This window comes from Poecilia reticulata, linkage group LG21 (genome assembly GCF_000633615.1).
Source record: "Poecilia reticulata strain Guanapo linkage group LG21, Guppy_female_1.0+MT, whole genome shotgun sequence".
In the NCBI taxonomy this organism is placed as follows: Eukaryota; Metazoa; Chordata; class Actinopteri; order Cyprinodontiformes; family Poeciliidae; genus Poecilia; species Poecilia reticulata.
In genome coordinates, this window is record NC_024351.1 from 4873295 (window position 1) to 4888384 (window position 15090).

At 39.2% G+C, this 15090-nt stretch overlaps 1 protein-coding gene across 1 annotated transcript in view; it reads right to left on the minus strand.

The window, feature by feature from the left end:
* Positions 1–15090, minus strand: part of igf2r (insulin-like growth factor 2 receptor) — a 43795-nt gene that overhangs the window by 14565 nt on the left and 14140 nt on the right. The window contains exons 9-34 of the mRNA XM_008397211.2: positions 14484–14667; positions 13647–13750; positions 13313–13477; positions 12672–12815; positions 11669–11818; positions 11424–11561; positions 10404–10554; positions 10161–10329; positions 9972–10087; positions 8916–9075; positions 8152–8328; positions 7972–8067; positions 7768–7869; positions 7024–7186; positions 6396–6572; positions 6107–6247; positions 5842–6020; positions 5335–5422; positions 5049–5246; positions 4842–4972; positions 3979–4082; positions 3072–3205; positions 2795–2991; positions 1788–1914; positions 637–768; positions 109–268 (exon numbers count right to left, since the gene is read on the minus strand). Coding sequence (XP_008395433.1) covers positions 109–268; positions 637–768; positions 1788–1914; positions 2795–2991; positions 3072–3205; positions 3979–4082; positions 4842–4972; positions 5049–5246; positions 5335–5422; positions 5842–6020; positions 6107–6247; positions 6396–6572; positions 7024–7186; positions 7768–7869; positions 7972–8067; positions 8152–8328; positions 8916–9075; positions 9972–10087; positions 10161–10329; positions 10404–10554; positions 11424–11561; positions 11669–11818; positions 12672–12815; positions 13313–13477; positions 13647–13750; positions 14484–14667 — 3787 coding nt within the window. The remainder of the gene's footprint in view (positions 1–108; positions 269–636; positions 769–1787; positions 1915–2794; positions 2992–3071; positions 3206–3978; positions 4083–4841; positions 4973–5048; positions 5247–5334; positions 5423–5841; positions 6021–6106; positions 6248–6395; positions 6573–7023; positions 7187–7767; positions 7870–7971; positions 8068–8151; positions 8329–8915; positions 9076–9971; positions 10088–10160; positions 10330–10403; positions 10555–11423; positions 11562–11668; positions 11819–12671; positions 12816–13312; positions 13478–13646; positions 13751–14483; positions 14668–15090) is intronic.

A 15090-nucleotide genomic window follows, 5' to 3' on the forward strand; every position in this document is an offset into this window, starting at 1 on the left:
ACTAAAAATAATGATAAATTATCGATTATTATTTATTAGTTGCAGCTCTAATTCAGACAGAAAATCTACTAAAAATAATGATAAATTAAGGAGTAGCAGGAAAAATACCTGCAGATGAAATTGATGACGGTCTTGTGCTTCAGGTTGGGGTTTGCAGAGCAGGGACTGCCTCCTTCATACGTCAGCTCCAACACGTGATCTCTGTACGTCAGCCTGGTGCTCGCTTCGCCGCCGCTGACGGCCGTGTTTCCCCCCTTAATGCAGACGGCTGCACACACAAGTTAACATCAACACATCCTCGTATAAAACATTTACATTTTAAACATCTCCAAGCACTCCAGCGGTTGTAATAAACTACTTTCATGTGCTGCAGGTTTGTGTTTCTAGTTGAAGAGTGGATAATAATTTCAGAGGGTTTTGATGTATTTGCACGCAGAGATGACGCAGAAACTCTGTAAACGGTAACCAGGTGAGACCAGCAGGACATATTTTAATTGTACACCAGCAGTGGCTGGAAACATCTGAGCACAGGAGACAGAATTGTTCAATAAATAACCTTATTTCTTTACTTTCTTGTTAAAAATTAAAGTAATTCTCTGTCTCTCAGGCCGTCTAAGCGTTCAGTTCGACACATACCGGTTCCCGCACTGCATCCAGAGTTCGTCACTTCCCCACAGATGTTCAAGCGAAACATTTTCTGCGGCTGGTTGTGATCGTAGACGACGTAATCCTCAGATTTCTTCAATGGATTCAGGTCAAATAAGTGACCTGGAGGAGGCAGAAATAATCAACATGGGAAAAATGTGAGGATCAAATCTAAAACAAGAACATTGTTACATATCATCATCTCTGATGATATGTACAGTGGGAATGAACAAACCGACCCACGCAAAGCATTTATTTTCTTCTCATTTTGATAATCATGGCTTGCAGCTGATTAAAATTTTAGATTAACTAAGAATAATAAAAGAAGATATTTAACACAAAACGTCTGCCTGTGTGCTGTACAGCACAAATGGACCAGAGGCGACTTTTGCATGAATCATTGCAGCCATGCAGTTTGGCATGGAGGCTGTCTAAGCTAACAGCTGTATTGAAATTTGTGTTTTTCACAAAACTGCAATGGAAACAACAGGATGTTGATGCTGGCGGAAAAGACGAAGAAGACAACAGGAAGTGGTCAGAGGAAGATGGATGACTTATGTGAACAAACGTATTCACGTGTGATTTTAACTTACTTTCTTATTTAATGGAAACAAACCAGTTGTGAATTATAAATTTTTTTACATTAGCTTAATATCACGGGCTGCACAGTGGCACAGTTGGTAGAGCTGTTGCCTTGCAGCAAGAAGGTTCTGGGTTCGATTCCCAGCCTGGTGTCTTTCTGCATAGAGTTTGCATGTTCTCCCTGTGCATGGTGGGTTTTCTCCGGTTTCCTCCCACAGTCCAAAAACATGACTGTCAGGTTAATTGGTATCTCTAAATTGCCCCTATGTGTGTGTGTGAATGGTTGTTTGTCCTGTGTGTCTCTGTGTTGCCCTGCGACAGACTGGCGACCTGTCCAGGTGACCCTGCCTCTCACCCAGAACGTTAGCTGGAGAGGCACCAGCAACCCTCCTGACCCCACTGAGGGACAAAGGTGTAAGGATGGATAGATTAGCTTAATATCAGCAAAGTTTTGTGCATATTAAGCACAAAACCTTGTGCAGCAACTGCCAGTTTGCTGCACCGTTCTGATAAACTGAATTCTGAGTTTTCATTAGATTGGGCATCGCTGTTAGAATGACCTGTAGCGGGGTTGGTAACTCTGCAGTCGGAGTGCTGGCTGGTGGTCAGAGGGCAGGCGGCAGCCGTCGACCACAGGAAGGTGTAGATGCAATCCTCTATCACCGAGATCAGGATGGGTCTGGAGTCCTGAGTGGGACACAAGAGAACAGCCACATTTTAATGCTTTTTTACTCCCTGTTTAGAAAACTGGGGAAAAAAACCAACAACTAATGATTAATTTAGGAATTTATTATTCTAACGATTAATCAAATAATTGGCACATTCTGCAATTTTTCATTTAACCACTCAAACCTTTTTATACAATACTAGAAGTCCATTAAAATGCAAATAATCAATAATTCAATTTTTGAATAAGAAAAATAAACATTTTATGGCCTAAAATGTAGTGACACCATTCCTTTATCATTTGTAGCTACAAAAATATATTCCTAATATTAACATGTGAAAAACCCACATGGGTTATTTTGTATTAATAATTGTTTTTTTTGAGCCAGATAAAGCTAAATCTAGCACTTTGAGAGTTTAGAACATATATACAGAAATGTTTTTTTTTATTTTTATTTCATTTTAAATGCAATATGCATATATTTTGTACCATTTTGGCTCTGAATATTTTGTTCTTTACACAAATGGCCTTTTTTTAGTCTTTTTGCTCCAGTCAATTAATCGGTGACTAAATTAGTTAACAATTATTTCAATATTCGATTATCACGATTTATCCAATTAATCACGATTTATCCAATTAATCACGATTTATCCAATTAATCACGATTTATCCGATTAATCACGATTTATGCGAGTAAACGTTTCAGACGTAGAATACGTTTGCACATATTAATTCTACTGTGAATAAAATTAAACATTCAGCATCATTTGGGGAATAAGGACGTGAGTGGAGTTGCGTGTCCTTCGCAGCTCCTGGAGCCGTTAATCCCAAACAGATGCGATTACTGTTTAATCTGAATAATGCCAGAGGTGTGTAGCTGGAGGCTGCAGCGTCTCTCACCACTTTGTCTTTGTCGCACTGGAGGCGGATGATGCTGCTCCGGTTGTTGCTGCCGTCCGGACAGCGATGGCCGCCGGTGTACTGCAGCTTCAGGATGCCTCTGTCCATCTGAGGACCGGACGTCAGCTGCCCCAGACTCACATAGTCGCCCCCGTCCTTCAAGCAGGACGCTGCGCTGGACGGACACTTCCACGAGCCTGCAGGGCGACGTGCAAACGCTCAATGTTTGACTTCTGGGTGTTTAGTGAACGTGGAATGCTTTCAGAGTCATACGGACCTCCCTGCTGCACCAGCGACCTGCAGACGTTGATGTAGAACATTTTCCTTGGGTCTTGAGTCGAGACGTCCACCTCCCAGTTCTGAGAGTCCAAAGCCAGAGGGGAAAGGTCGTAGGAGTGGCCCTGACCGTCGCTGAAGATAAAATGAGACAAAAAGATGCACAATTTTACGTTTTTGGCTTTAAGTTAGTTACTTATTTTGGCATCAAGACCTAAAGTATTAGGTTTTTCTTCAAAAAAATTAATTCTTGATAAAATTGCTGTTTAAGTCAAGGAAAGAAAAAAAGTGAATTTTTTTGTAGCTCAAACATGAAGTTTGAAAAGTTGGAAAAACAAAAATAAAAAAATAAAAAATTAAGTCTATTTAATACTTTTGAGATAATTAAATAAATTAAATGACTAAATAAATACATATACACCCCAAAAATGATCAATTTTACATTTTTAAAATATTGTAATTTTTTGTATTTGGCTACTTTATTTTTCTACTAAAATAAATTTAAAAAAATTATATTTTCAAAAATTATTTCCTTATTTAAATTAATGATATAGCTTTTTCCCCAAAAACTTTTTTTTTGTAAATTCTTTTTTATTTTTATTTCATTTAGAACCAACATGAAGAAAATTACTTTCATATGTTCGCCAAGAGTGATATAATCTTTTACAGTACTGCTTTCAGTTGGCTATATTACTACACTTCCAGATTTTTATCCACTTATATTTAAAAATATAACTTTTGTTGCATTGTAACCAGAAAAAGGGGAAAATAATCCTATTTTAGTCACAGCCCAGCTAATTTATGCCCCCTAGTGGACATTCCTGTCATTTCAGATTATCCCGGTCCTGTAGGGTTTCATCAGCATGTGCTGACAGCGACGAGGCAGAACGTGTTTCATGCATGTTTACTTGTAGGAGCAGCTGGTGGTTTTGACTGGGATGCACGCCAGCGCAGTGGGCCAGCTGAACAGGTAGGTGCAGTCCGGAGTCTCCTTCATGAACTCTGGTACTCCCTGGAGACGGAAAATCCCAAACACACATTTTAAAGTATTTAAAACAAAAATGTAACAATCATAAATGAATCCTAGCACATCATTAGACAGAATAAATAATAAATATCAGAGCTGCAACTAACAATTATTTTAGTACCTGAGTATTCTGATGATTGATTAATGAATTAATTGGATAAAAAAAATTGGCCACACTATATATTGCTTATTTAACCACTTAAGCCTTTTTTATACAATATTGGAAATAAATTAAAAGATACAAACACATATTTAAATCCTTTAGTAAATAAGATAATTAACATTTATTACCTAAAACGCAGTAACACCTCAGTGAACACAGCAAAAAAATCTTTCCAACATCAACATATGAAAAGCTCAACTCTTTCTGCTCGACTTAACTGTACAGCTGATCTGTTTATCATTTAAATTAATCAATTAATAATTGGATAAAGATTTTTTTTTATCATTATTTACAGAATTTGAACCAGATAAAGCTAAAACTATGACAGCTAAGGAGTTCAGGATAGAACATTTTTACAGGCAAAATGTTTCGTTTTTATCTTAAAGGCAAAAATGTGTATATTTTTTGTACAGTTTTGTATTAATTGCTGCTCTGAGTGTGTGGTTCTTTCAGCAAATGGCATTTTTACTTGGAATCGTTACATTCCAGTTAACAATTAAGCAATTACTAAATTAGCTGACGATTAATCAGATTAATCGTCTAAAGTGAGCCACAATGTTCCCAGAACTGGTGACACCTACTGGATGCTTGTCAGGGTTGCAGGAGAAGCTGATGACTGTGGATCTATTATAGATTTTATGGCAGACATCCCCACTGGTGTAGTTCAGGAGGATCTGATCCCCGACGAAACTCAGCTTCTGGTTGGACAGTCCTACAGAACCAAACACAAGAGGTTAGAGGAAAAACTAGAAACAGAAAAGAAATGGAATATATCAACACGTCCTTACCAGCGACCTTGTGAGTGTTTCCAGCCACCTGGCAGGACGACACTGCGTCTTTGGTGAGGCAGACATTTTTCTGCAGTGGGCTGCAAACCGACAGGTGGTAAATGTACTTGTCACTAGTGACGGCAAAATCTCTGTCCTTCAGGGAGCTGAAGTCAAACTCATAGCCGCTCTTGGTGTCACGAACTCGACAGTTATCCCCTGCAAAGAAAAGACGATTCTTGCTTCAAGTTTTGTAAATCCTTTGGATCGAAAACATCTGAATGTTGGAAGGTAAACCTGGTTTTACCTTGGACCTTCCTGATGGGGCAGGCCTCCGACGTCCTCCAGCGGAAGATGTATTCACAGCCGTCTAGACTGTCAAACACGGGGGAGCCCTGGAAGTAAACAGCCATGCATCAAGACAAAGCTACATGATCGGTTTTGGTTAGTTTGCTGCAGAGGTACGTGGTAATTTATTCAGCAATATTTACTCAAATTAAAGATGGTGAATTGAATTTTCCAGGAGAAAAAATGCCAAATTTGCTACTACAACAGGCCCACGTCTATTCACGGATTTAATCAACTGATTGTTTGTGGACTCCCTCACTCTGATCCTTCAGACTAGCCAGAAGCAATTAGCAAACAACCGGTGGAACTAAATATCAGCTGAGATTATAACAGGAACTACTTCACAGGAACAGGTTAGTAAAGGAGCCACGTTGTGATGACTTCCTGAAGGCAGTTTCAGAAAGACTAGGAGTTTTTAAAGAGACAGTACTGTATTTCCACTCTCACTGGAGCTGGAAAGACTCACCGGACTGTCGTCACACTGCAGTATGATGCGCGTTGAGTAAGTGGACGAACTGCCACACTTGTCTCCGTTCTGGTACACGATGCTGATGGAGCCGTCCTCCGCCACCTGCGGGCTGGACTGCATGTATCCCAGGTTGAAACCTTTCCCACCAATCACACCGCAAGCTCCGAGAGGACCCACTGAAGGGGAGGTTTACGAGAAAAGGTTTGAAATCAAAGGCAAAGGTGGAAAAACGGAGGGAAGCAGAATGTCCTGCTGTCCTAACCTGGACATTTGTCCACAGCCGGAAGCGGCTTGCAGACGTTTATGTAGAATCTGCGTGACTGGCCAGCGTCCGTTGGGATCCACGGAGAGTCGTCCACATTTCGGGCCAGGTGGCTCAGATCGTACTCATTTCCACGGGAATCTGAAAAACAATCGAGTTAATCGAATTAATCGTGATTAACCAATTATTGAAAACATTGTCAACTAATTTAGCAATTGATTAATTGGAGCAGCCAATTTAGAACTGAGCCTTCAAACCAGTAAGGAATAAAGTGAGTCGGGGTTCCTACCAGCGATGGTGCAGTCAACGGCAGCAGGGACGCAGGCCAGCGCGGTGGAGAACTCAAACAGGACGTTATGAACCACATGGGTGGATGAAGAGCTCATTTCCTCATGAACGTACGTTACTGAGCCCGGGTGAGAGTCTGGGTCGCACACAAAGTTAACGATGAACGTGTCTCTGGTTCCTGGAGAAAACGGCAACAAGAAAAAACTCATATGAATTTTAACACTACAAATCATGGAGTTTCTTAAAATGTTAAATGTTTTTCCACATTTTTTATGTTTCCCTGGCCTCCTGTTCGACTACAAACAGGAAACCAGTCAGCCACAGGGCAGCAGCTTTTCTGCTGTTCGATGTGTTGATGCTTCCTTAGCACTGAGAATTTGTTCTCAGCCATCTTACCTGATGAAATAAAGGTTTAAAAAATACAATTCAATAAAAACAACAATAGATTTAGGACTCCAGATGTGCTGAAATCAACTTTAAGCTTTAAATAACTTTGAATTTTGCTGGTTTGAGTATTTTAGAAAATGCTGAGTAACCAGAATCATTTGTGAAATTAAAACTAAAATCCAGTTTTTAATTAATTACCATTATTTTACATTTATTGTAAAGATAAAACATGTTTTCAGTACCTGTTTGATCGTCCAGCTGCCCCCTGTAGGTCAGCTGCAGTTCACCGTTGGTGGAGTATTTCAGCGTCTTCTGCAACCCCACTGGGGAAACCGGCTGCCCGTTCTCCAGCTCACAGCCACCCATTCCCGACCCACATCCTGGGGCGTCTGCGCAGATGTTCAGCTGCAGACAGGAGGTATCACTTCTAAAACTCCTGCATACATCTCATAATAAAGGAAGCGTAATTCGCTTTGTTCCATTTAAATAAGGGAAGACAAAATAAGGAAAAACTAACAAAAAAATTTAACTTTCTATTATCAAATGAATTTCTGGATTTTTTTTTTATGATCTAGAAGATCCTGCACTGTGACAAACATTTAAATGACACATTAGAAGCTGCGTTTTCATTACAAATACGCTCAAAGCTTTGTCTATATCCTAATGTGAAAAACAATTTTGCGACTGATGCGTTATCATTAAATAAGAAATGGAACTAAAATCACAAGAGAATAAGTTATTAAAGTTATCCTCCTGCTGTCTTCTTCATGGTTTGCGCCAGTGGCAACATCCTGCTGTTGATCATGTGACTCGAGTGATGTGAAAGAAATGTATCCATTGCAGGTTAGCAAAATAAACTGAACAAAGAAAGTCCCTTTACCCTAGCACCAAAACTTAAATCAGTGTGTTTCCGTAAAGCAATTTTATTTTTGAAATGTCAAATTGAGCAACAGAAACATCGCTAGTTTCACCAGTCAGTGTTTTACCAGGAAGTCTTTGCCGTTAGCAGTTGTCCGGTATCCGTCCTTAGAGGCCAAAAGCTGGAGGTTGTACTTGAAACTTGAGTCAGGGTCCACAATCGCACAAGTCTGAAAAATACCAGCAATCAACATCTGTCAACATTTTACCTTCAAGTGAAAAGGTGATCTTTACTGCAGGTGTGAAAACGAGGAGGATGTGGGAGAACGTACGTTATTCTCGACGGTCTGGATGGCGCAGGCTGCTTTGGTCTCCCAAATAAAGATGGCAGTGCAATTCTGGTTTAACTCAAACTGCGGCGACTTGACCTTCAGAGTGAGCAGCAGAAACACAATCACATCCAGCTTCATGGAGAACATCCACAGGTCGCTTTTATGACAGACTGGACTTACTATGGCTCCTCTGTGGCAGACCAGGTGGATGAGCGTCGTGTAGGACAGTTTCTGGCCCTCCGACATGCAGACAGAACCGTCTGTGAACTCCAGCAGCAGACGGTCCCGGGCCTCGATGATCGGCCCTCTCTTGGACTTCCCCATGTTGCTGACGGACACCACTTCCTTTGGCGAGCCCTGAAAGCGAAACACGATTAACAAAAGGCTACGATGCTCAGCTGCGGTGGGAAAACTTGCGCTGATGCACCAGAAGCAGAGCTAATGCTTTGTTTAGCTCTTTTACCGACTTTAGAAACATTTAACTTAGTTTAGCGCACTTAGCTTCTCCTAATTAATTTTTACAGATTATTTCTAAAGCTCTTAAAATGAAATTGCTGCTTGAGGGTTGTCGTCTTTCAAAGACAAATTTAATTCGAGCTGAAGTTAGCGCATTAGCTTATGCTAAATCAGTCATTGTTAGGATTATTTTTAGTATTTTCTCCACTTTTTATTCAATTAGCTAATTAGTAGACAATTATTCCAATAATCAATTAATCAGCCTGAGAATAAATATGAAAGAATTTGATTAAATGTAGTTACTGTGTGAAATTTAGTTACACAAATAATTTATGAAAGGATATTAAAAATGAAATGGGAATGTTTTTCAAATGCATTTTTTGTGTTTTTACTCTAAATGAACATTTTTATCACTATACTACCACAAAATATTGTAGTAAAACTTTCAGTTTTACTAATATTTGGTGAAGAAAAAGGTGAATTCAGACCTTTTCTGTTATGTACTTCATCTGGCAGACCGATGCGTCCTGGTCACATCCTGGAACGGGAACGATGGGCCGACAGACGTTGATGTAATACTTCCTCTGACTGGAGACGTCGGCCATATCCATCGCCACCCAGTTGTTGGCGGAGGTGGACCGCGACAAACTGGAGGCAGAAGAAGAAGAAGCAATCAGGAAGTTGATCGGTACACTGCAAAAACATTAAATCTTACAGAGTAAAATTGATCTAGTTACTAGAGCAAATATCTTATTACACTTGGAATAAGACAAAATCAACTTACATGTAACAATACAGTGAGTTTTAAGAGTTTGCTTTAAGTCAATAATTACTTCATATTGATTAAAAAAATTCTTATAACAAGATATTTTTAACTTACAACAAGATATTTTTCCAATTCAAGTGACCTAAGGAATTTGAAACTAGACCAGAAATACTTGGTAAGATTTTGTATTTTTTGCAGTGACTGTTTTGAATTCATTTTATATTCAAGCAACAAAATGAAAACACACATTTTTAAACAGTTTTTACAATGAAATCAGATCAGATATAGAATTGCCGTTTATACTTAATTTTTATTTGCAAAATATAAAGAAATTTATATTGCATGTTTATATTTATGTTGTTTTCTTTGTTTATTTTGGATATATCTCAGTTCCAGCGTTAAAAGCTCATTAGAATTTAAAGTTTATTGATCTTTGAGTATGTGTTCTTCCATTATTTTGCCATTGTTGCCATTATGTTACTTAAAAATGGTATAAAACAATAATATTATTGTTTTTCGCAATAACGTCTGGGACAATTTATCATCTAACAAAATTTGCTAACGTGACAGACCTACGCCGGACAAAATCATCATCAAGGAAGGCATCAAACTTTCTTTTTTAGGGGAAAAATAATAAAAAACTGCTTTACTAGCAGCTGTAAACAGTCTCTTAACATTTACCAGATTCCCAACACTAAAGAAAAACCCAACAAATGTGATGATTTTGCAAAAGTGCTGTAATTAATGCTAACTTTACATTTAAAAACAAAAGCGTTACCTGGACAGGTCATACTGGTCCAGCGTGATGGGATCCGTCACCAAACACTCGTGAGGCCGCTGAGGACAGGCGTAGGATGTGTACCAGCGGAAGTTATAGGTGAAGTTATCTTCCACCTGCATTCAGAAAGTGAGAATCAACAACATGCAGAAAGAGTTTGAAGGACGTCAGAAGAAGGATTAATTTTACCTGGAACTCTGGGCTTCCTGCTCCAGCCTCGGGGTCGCACAGGAAGGAGATGAGCGTGGATCTGAGGGTGTGGTTTGCATTGTTGTACTGGGAGCCTTTGCTGTATGTCAGCTGGATCAGGCCGTCGTAGTAGGACAGGAGGGAGTTCGCCTCCCCGAGACTCCAGGAGCTGAAAGCAGGAACAGATGGGAGTTAATCCTGGAGGTTTGGATTGAGCGCAGAGATTTGGAGGCGGAGGTTCACCTCTGTTCCACTTGGCACGCTCCGGCCTTCTCAGGACACGCGGCGGCTTTGACCGGACCGCAGACGTTGATGTAGTAGTCGTAGCCGCCGCTGGTCATGTTGTAGTAACCGCCGTTGGGTTTGGAGAGAGGAGACAAGTCGAAGGAGAAACCTGTGGATGCAGTTGGAGAGAGGAGGATTAAAAACTGAAGGAGGAATAAAGGAAACTCAAACCAGGTCAGGTTTTATTAGTACGGAACGAGAGAAAGTGAAATTTCCAAAACACAAACTATGTCCAGACTAAAGGAATCTCCATAAATTGCATTTTTAAAGATACAGATTGCAAAGCATCTTTTATTCATGTTTTTTTTCTCCATATTGTTCTTTTTTTTTAAATGAACAAAACAACTGAAAATGAAATGAAGTGTATATAAATGTAAATAATTCTCCTTGTGGAAACTGAGATAATTCACATCACTTTTAAGCGAATTTGAACAATATTGACATTCTGAGTTAAAAGGTGCATCATCACCAGTAGGTGGTGGTAATCCACACCAAATAGCTTCTTCCTGAGTTAATAAACAGAAGGAGACGACGGTAATGACTTCACATCAAAGCGCTTTTTATGTGACGCCGACGTGATAAAAAGCACGTCGGCTGGGGGATCCAATTAATTCACAAGGTTCCCAAATGGATATTTTATTGAAAAAACTGAAGCCACATATTTATCCTCCCCTTGTTTCTCTTTTCGGATTATAAATATGCAGCTAATAAATGATGTTGTTATCTAAAATTTCTGAGAATTAGCCTAAAATTCCTGGACTCTTTTCAACTTAAACACCAACTGGTTGAAGATTAATTAGGCTCTAGACCATCAAAAAAAAGCCAAATATGTAAAAATCCCTTTTAGATCATTTTTGATTTCCAATGAAGTTGATTAAATAAACAAAGGCAGCCAAAATAAAAAGCTAAATATGTTTTTTTTTCCTCATGCTGGGGTAGTTTAGCATGAAGTATTGGAGACTTGTGTTAGTGTCGTACCAGCCTGGGGGTCCTCCACCGTGCAGTTGTGTCCTTTCGTTCTGGACAGGACGCAGGCCGCAGCGGTGTACCACTCCACCTCATAAAGACATTTATCAGGGGAAACGCTGCGAAGCATGGGAGGTCTCTCAAGATGGCCTGCAGGACGTGCAGGAAGGAGGAAAAAGAAGGTTATCGAATTAAAAAAAGATGCTAAAGAAACAAACACAGAGAATATGGCGGTGAAATCTTGTGGTTTATTTCACCTGGTTTGCATTTGAGAGTCAGTATAGTTTGGGTCTTCCCGTTTTCACAAAGCGCCCCTTCAGTGTACGTCAGTCTGATGTCACTTCCCTGTTTAGTGATCCGGGGAGGAGAGAGGAAGCTGCCCAGGTTGATGGTTTTATTATTTTTATCTGAATCAGAAAGAAACAAAGATCATTAAATAAATGACCCATCATATGCAGCATAAATTATAATGATACACTGCAAAAACACAATATCTTACCAACTATCTTTGGTCTAGTTTCTAGTGCAAATATCTTAGTACACTTGAAATAAGACAAAGCTAACTTAGAAGTAACTTTTCAGCAAGAAATAGGAGCTTCTTTTAAGTCAATAATTCCTTAATGTTGACGAAAAAGTTCCAGTTCCACCAGCAGATTATTTCACTTATAACATGGGAAGTATTATTTTTCAGGCCTAAAAATGCTGCATCAAATGTGACTTAAAAGACATTTGACTCCGTAGTTTAATGCCTTGAAATTGGGCTTCTGTCTCTTTAAAACTCCGCCTTCAGGAAGTCATCACAACATGGCTCCTCCATTAACCCTTTAACAACGTTTTTACCAGCTTTGCTGTGAGAAGTAGCTCCTACAATGAGCTCAGCAGTTGCGTAGTTGCTAATTGCTGCTGGCTAGTCTGAAGGAGCTGAGTGAGGGAGCACTGTTCTGGGAAACTGCATCTCAGAGGAGGAGCTGCGTCTCGAAGGCGGGGCCAAGTCCACACAGGCGTTTAGCATAGCTGAATGGTTGCCATGGAGACTAAAGCATTTCTCAAACATGCATGAAATAATCAAGGCAACACTCCAGGTTTGTTTTTGATGACATTATAACATGATGTAAATCTCAGAATCGGCACTTTAAAACAAGCTCTCTTATGTTGCTGAAAAGTTACTTATACCGAGACATTTACTGTGGAAACCAAAATCACTTGGAAAGATTTTGTGCTTTTGCAGTGTAATATTTAGGATTCCTGTTGACGTCTTACCCACAGCGCAGAAGGAGGCGTCATCTGGGCAGCTGGCAGCTCCTCCTCTCCTCAGGACTTTGTGGCAGATGTTCAGGAAGTAATGCGTGTCCGGTTTGGTGGCTCTGCCGTCCACTACCACCCAGTTCTCACCGTCCTTCGACTCTGAAGCAGAACAGAGAAAAAGACAAAAGATCAAGACAAACGTGAATGATTCCAGGTTTCTCAAATTTCATTTTAGTTCAGAACTATGAAGTGATAAATTCGTTTTTTTCCATCAACGGATTCCTTGGGTTTCCATGATTCTGAGAGATGTCAGCGTGCCTAGAGCGGCCATCTTGTTTGCACTTTGAATTCAAGTCAACTCTATGATGGAATATTAGGGACAAGCTACGACTTTGTGGAATATTGTCTCTGGAAATTGAGCTGTTAGCATATTAGCATGAGGCTGTCACACAGCAACAGTTTCCAGTCAGAAGCTCCTTCAGATTTGTTGCAGCACTGACTGCTAGTGGATCACCGTCCACCTTAATACTTGGATGACATCAAATGAAATAATGTTAAAATAGCGAAAAACTCAATGGAAGGACTAATTGAGCAAAAATAATTGCTGGTCGGATTAATCAGAGGTGGATTTAAATAAGATGTAAGCAGGAACTCACCGGGATATCTCGTAAGGCGTGAGAGGTCGTAGCGTTTCCTGCCGTCTCTGACCTGACACAGCAGGTCCTCCTTCTCCTTGACGCAGGCGAACGCCGTGTCCCAGTTAAAGTAATACGTACAGTCCGTCTCCCCGGCAAAAACCGGATTCCCGTGTCCGTTGTTTGCTGGAAAACACAAAGAGAAAAATAAATAAAATCACCTTATGACAATATCTGACTTTCACCTTCGAACTGCACCTTGTTTTCTGATGCGATCAGTTTTAAAGCTATAAAAGCAGTAAATGCTCAAGAAATGTGATTATGTTACAGAAATGTTAAAAACTGTCCAACTCACCTGCAGTTTTGTTGCATTGGAAGTTGATGATGGTCATCCTCTGGAAGCCAGAGGAGCATTTATCTCCGCCAGGATAAATCAGACTGAGGTCTCCATCTGAATACCTGCAGAGGAGAAAATAACAGTTTAATGAATATCAACTGAGAACAAAGCATTTAGATACTACAGATTCATTAAAGCTGTTGCACCTTTTTATTTTCATACAAATCCAATTCTCAGGTTTTTCAAATTCAGGCCAGAGTTTCCTCTTAATTTGTAATGAAACATCATCAGATTGTGACAAGTTTACAGGCCAAACCTGAAGCTATCAAAGGTACCAATAGATATTTTATTACTTATAATTTGGGCTGAGCGGTAAATGAATCTTATCGATTAATCAAATTGCATTGTTTTTTTTTTTAAATCTGTATTTTTTTTCGTCAAAACAATGATTGGGATTCAATAGTTCAGAGTGATGTTAGATGTTTTCTGTATCATTTGTTGTTGTTTCACTACTTTATTTTATTTTTTTTAGGAAAGATGTGAGGAAATTTTTTTTTTGTTCTTTTAAAAATTAGATATTTTGTTTTTAAGCCATATTGCCCACTTATGATTTATAATCTAGACAATAATATCAATCAAGTTTACATTTATTTTACTTCGCGAAAACATGAAAACATCATAAACCTGCCAGTAATTGTATTTGATCAAATAATAAACATTTGGTTCTCTGTAGAAAACTTTAACAACATTTAATCAGTTATGAAACATTAAGTTTTATGAATAAATATGTTGAGATTAGATCTATATTTGATTAAATCTAAAGAGCAGAAACCGGCACACAGAGACAAACATTACCGTAGCGTCTGGTTCTGGAACCGTCCGGCCACCTTAGAGCTGCTTCCGGACTTCTTCATCTGGCAGGACGAGGTCAAAGGGTCGTTGCCACACACGTCAATGCTCCCACACACATTCAGGTAATACAGGTAGCTCTCAGAGCCTTCACCGGACGGAGACGGGATGAAGTAGGGCCGTTCTGAGGCTGAACGCACAAAACCAACAGCATGTCTCTTAAACTCATGAAAAAGATGACCTGACTGGATTTATATTGGTGTTAAAATATAAATATATATATATATACGCTGGTTTGAAAACTACATAGAAATTATCGTTTTTATGAGCTGAAATGATTTAAAGTTTCTTTTGCACTGCTTTCAGACTTCAACAAGATTTTGAAGTATTTTTTAAAACTGCTTAATGTTCAAAAACATAATAAATAAATTTCCAGGCTTCATTCAAACACATTTCAAACTGCTTCTATGCTTTTAAAAATTATTTTATTTCTTTTTTGTGCATCTGTGCTATACATCATTATTCCTTTTTGCAAAAGAAAGAAAACTGCTGTCAAAGATGCAACATTTGAGTTTGAAATTCAGACATTTTTATTGACACCGTTTCTAAACGT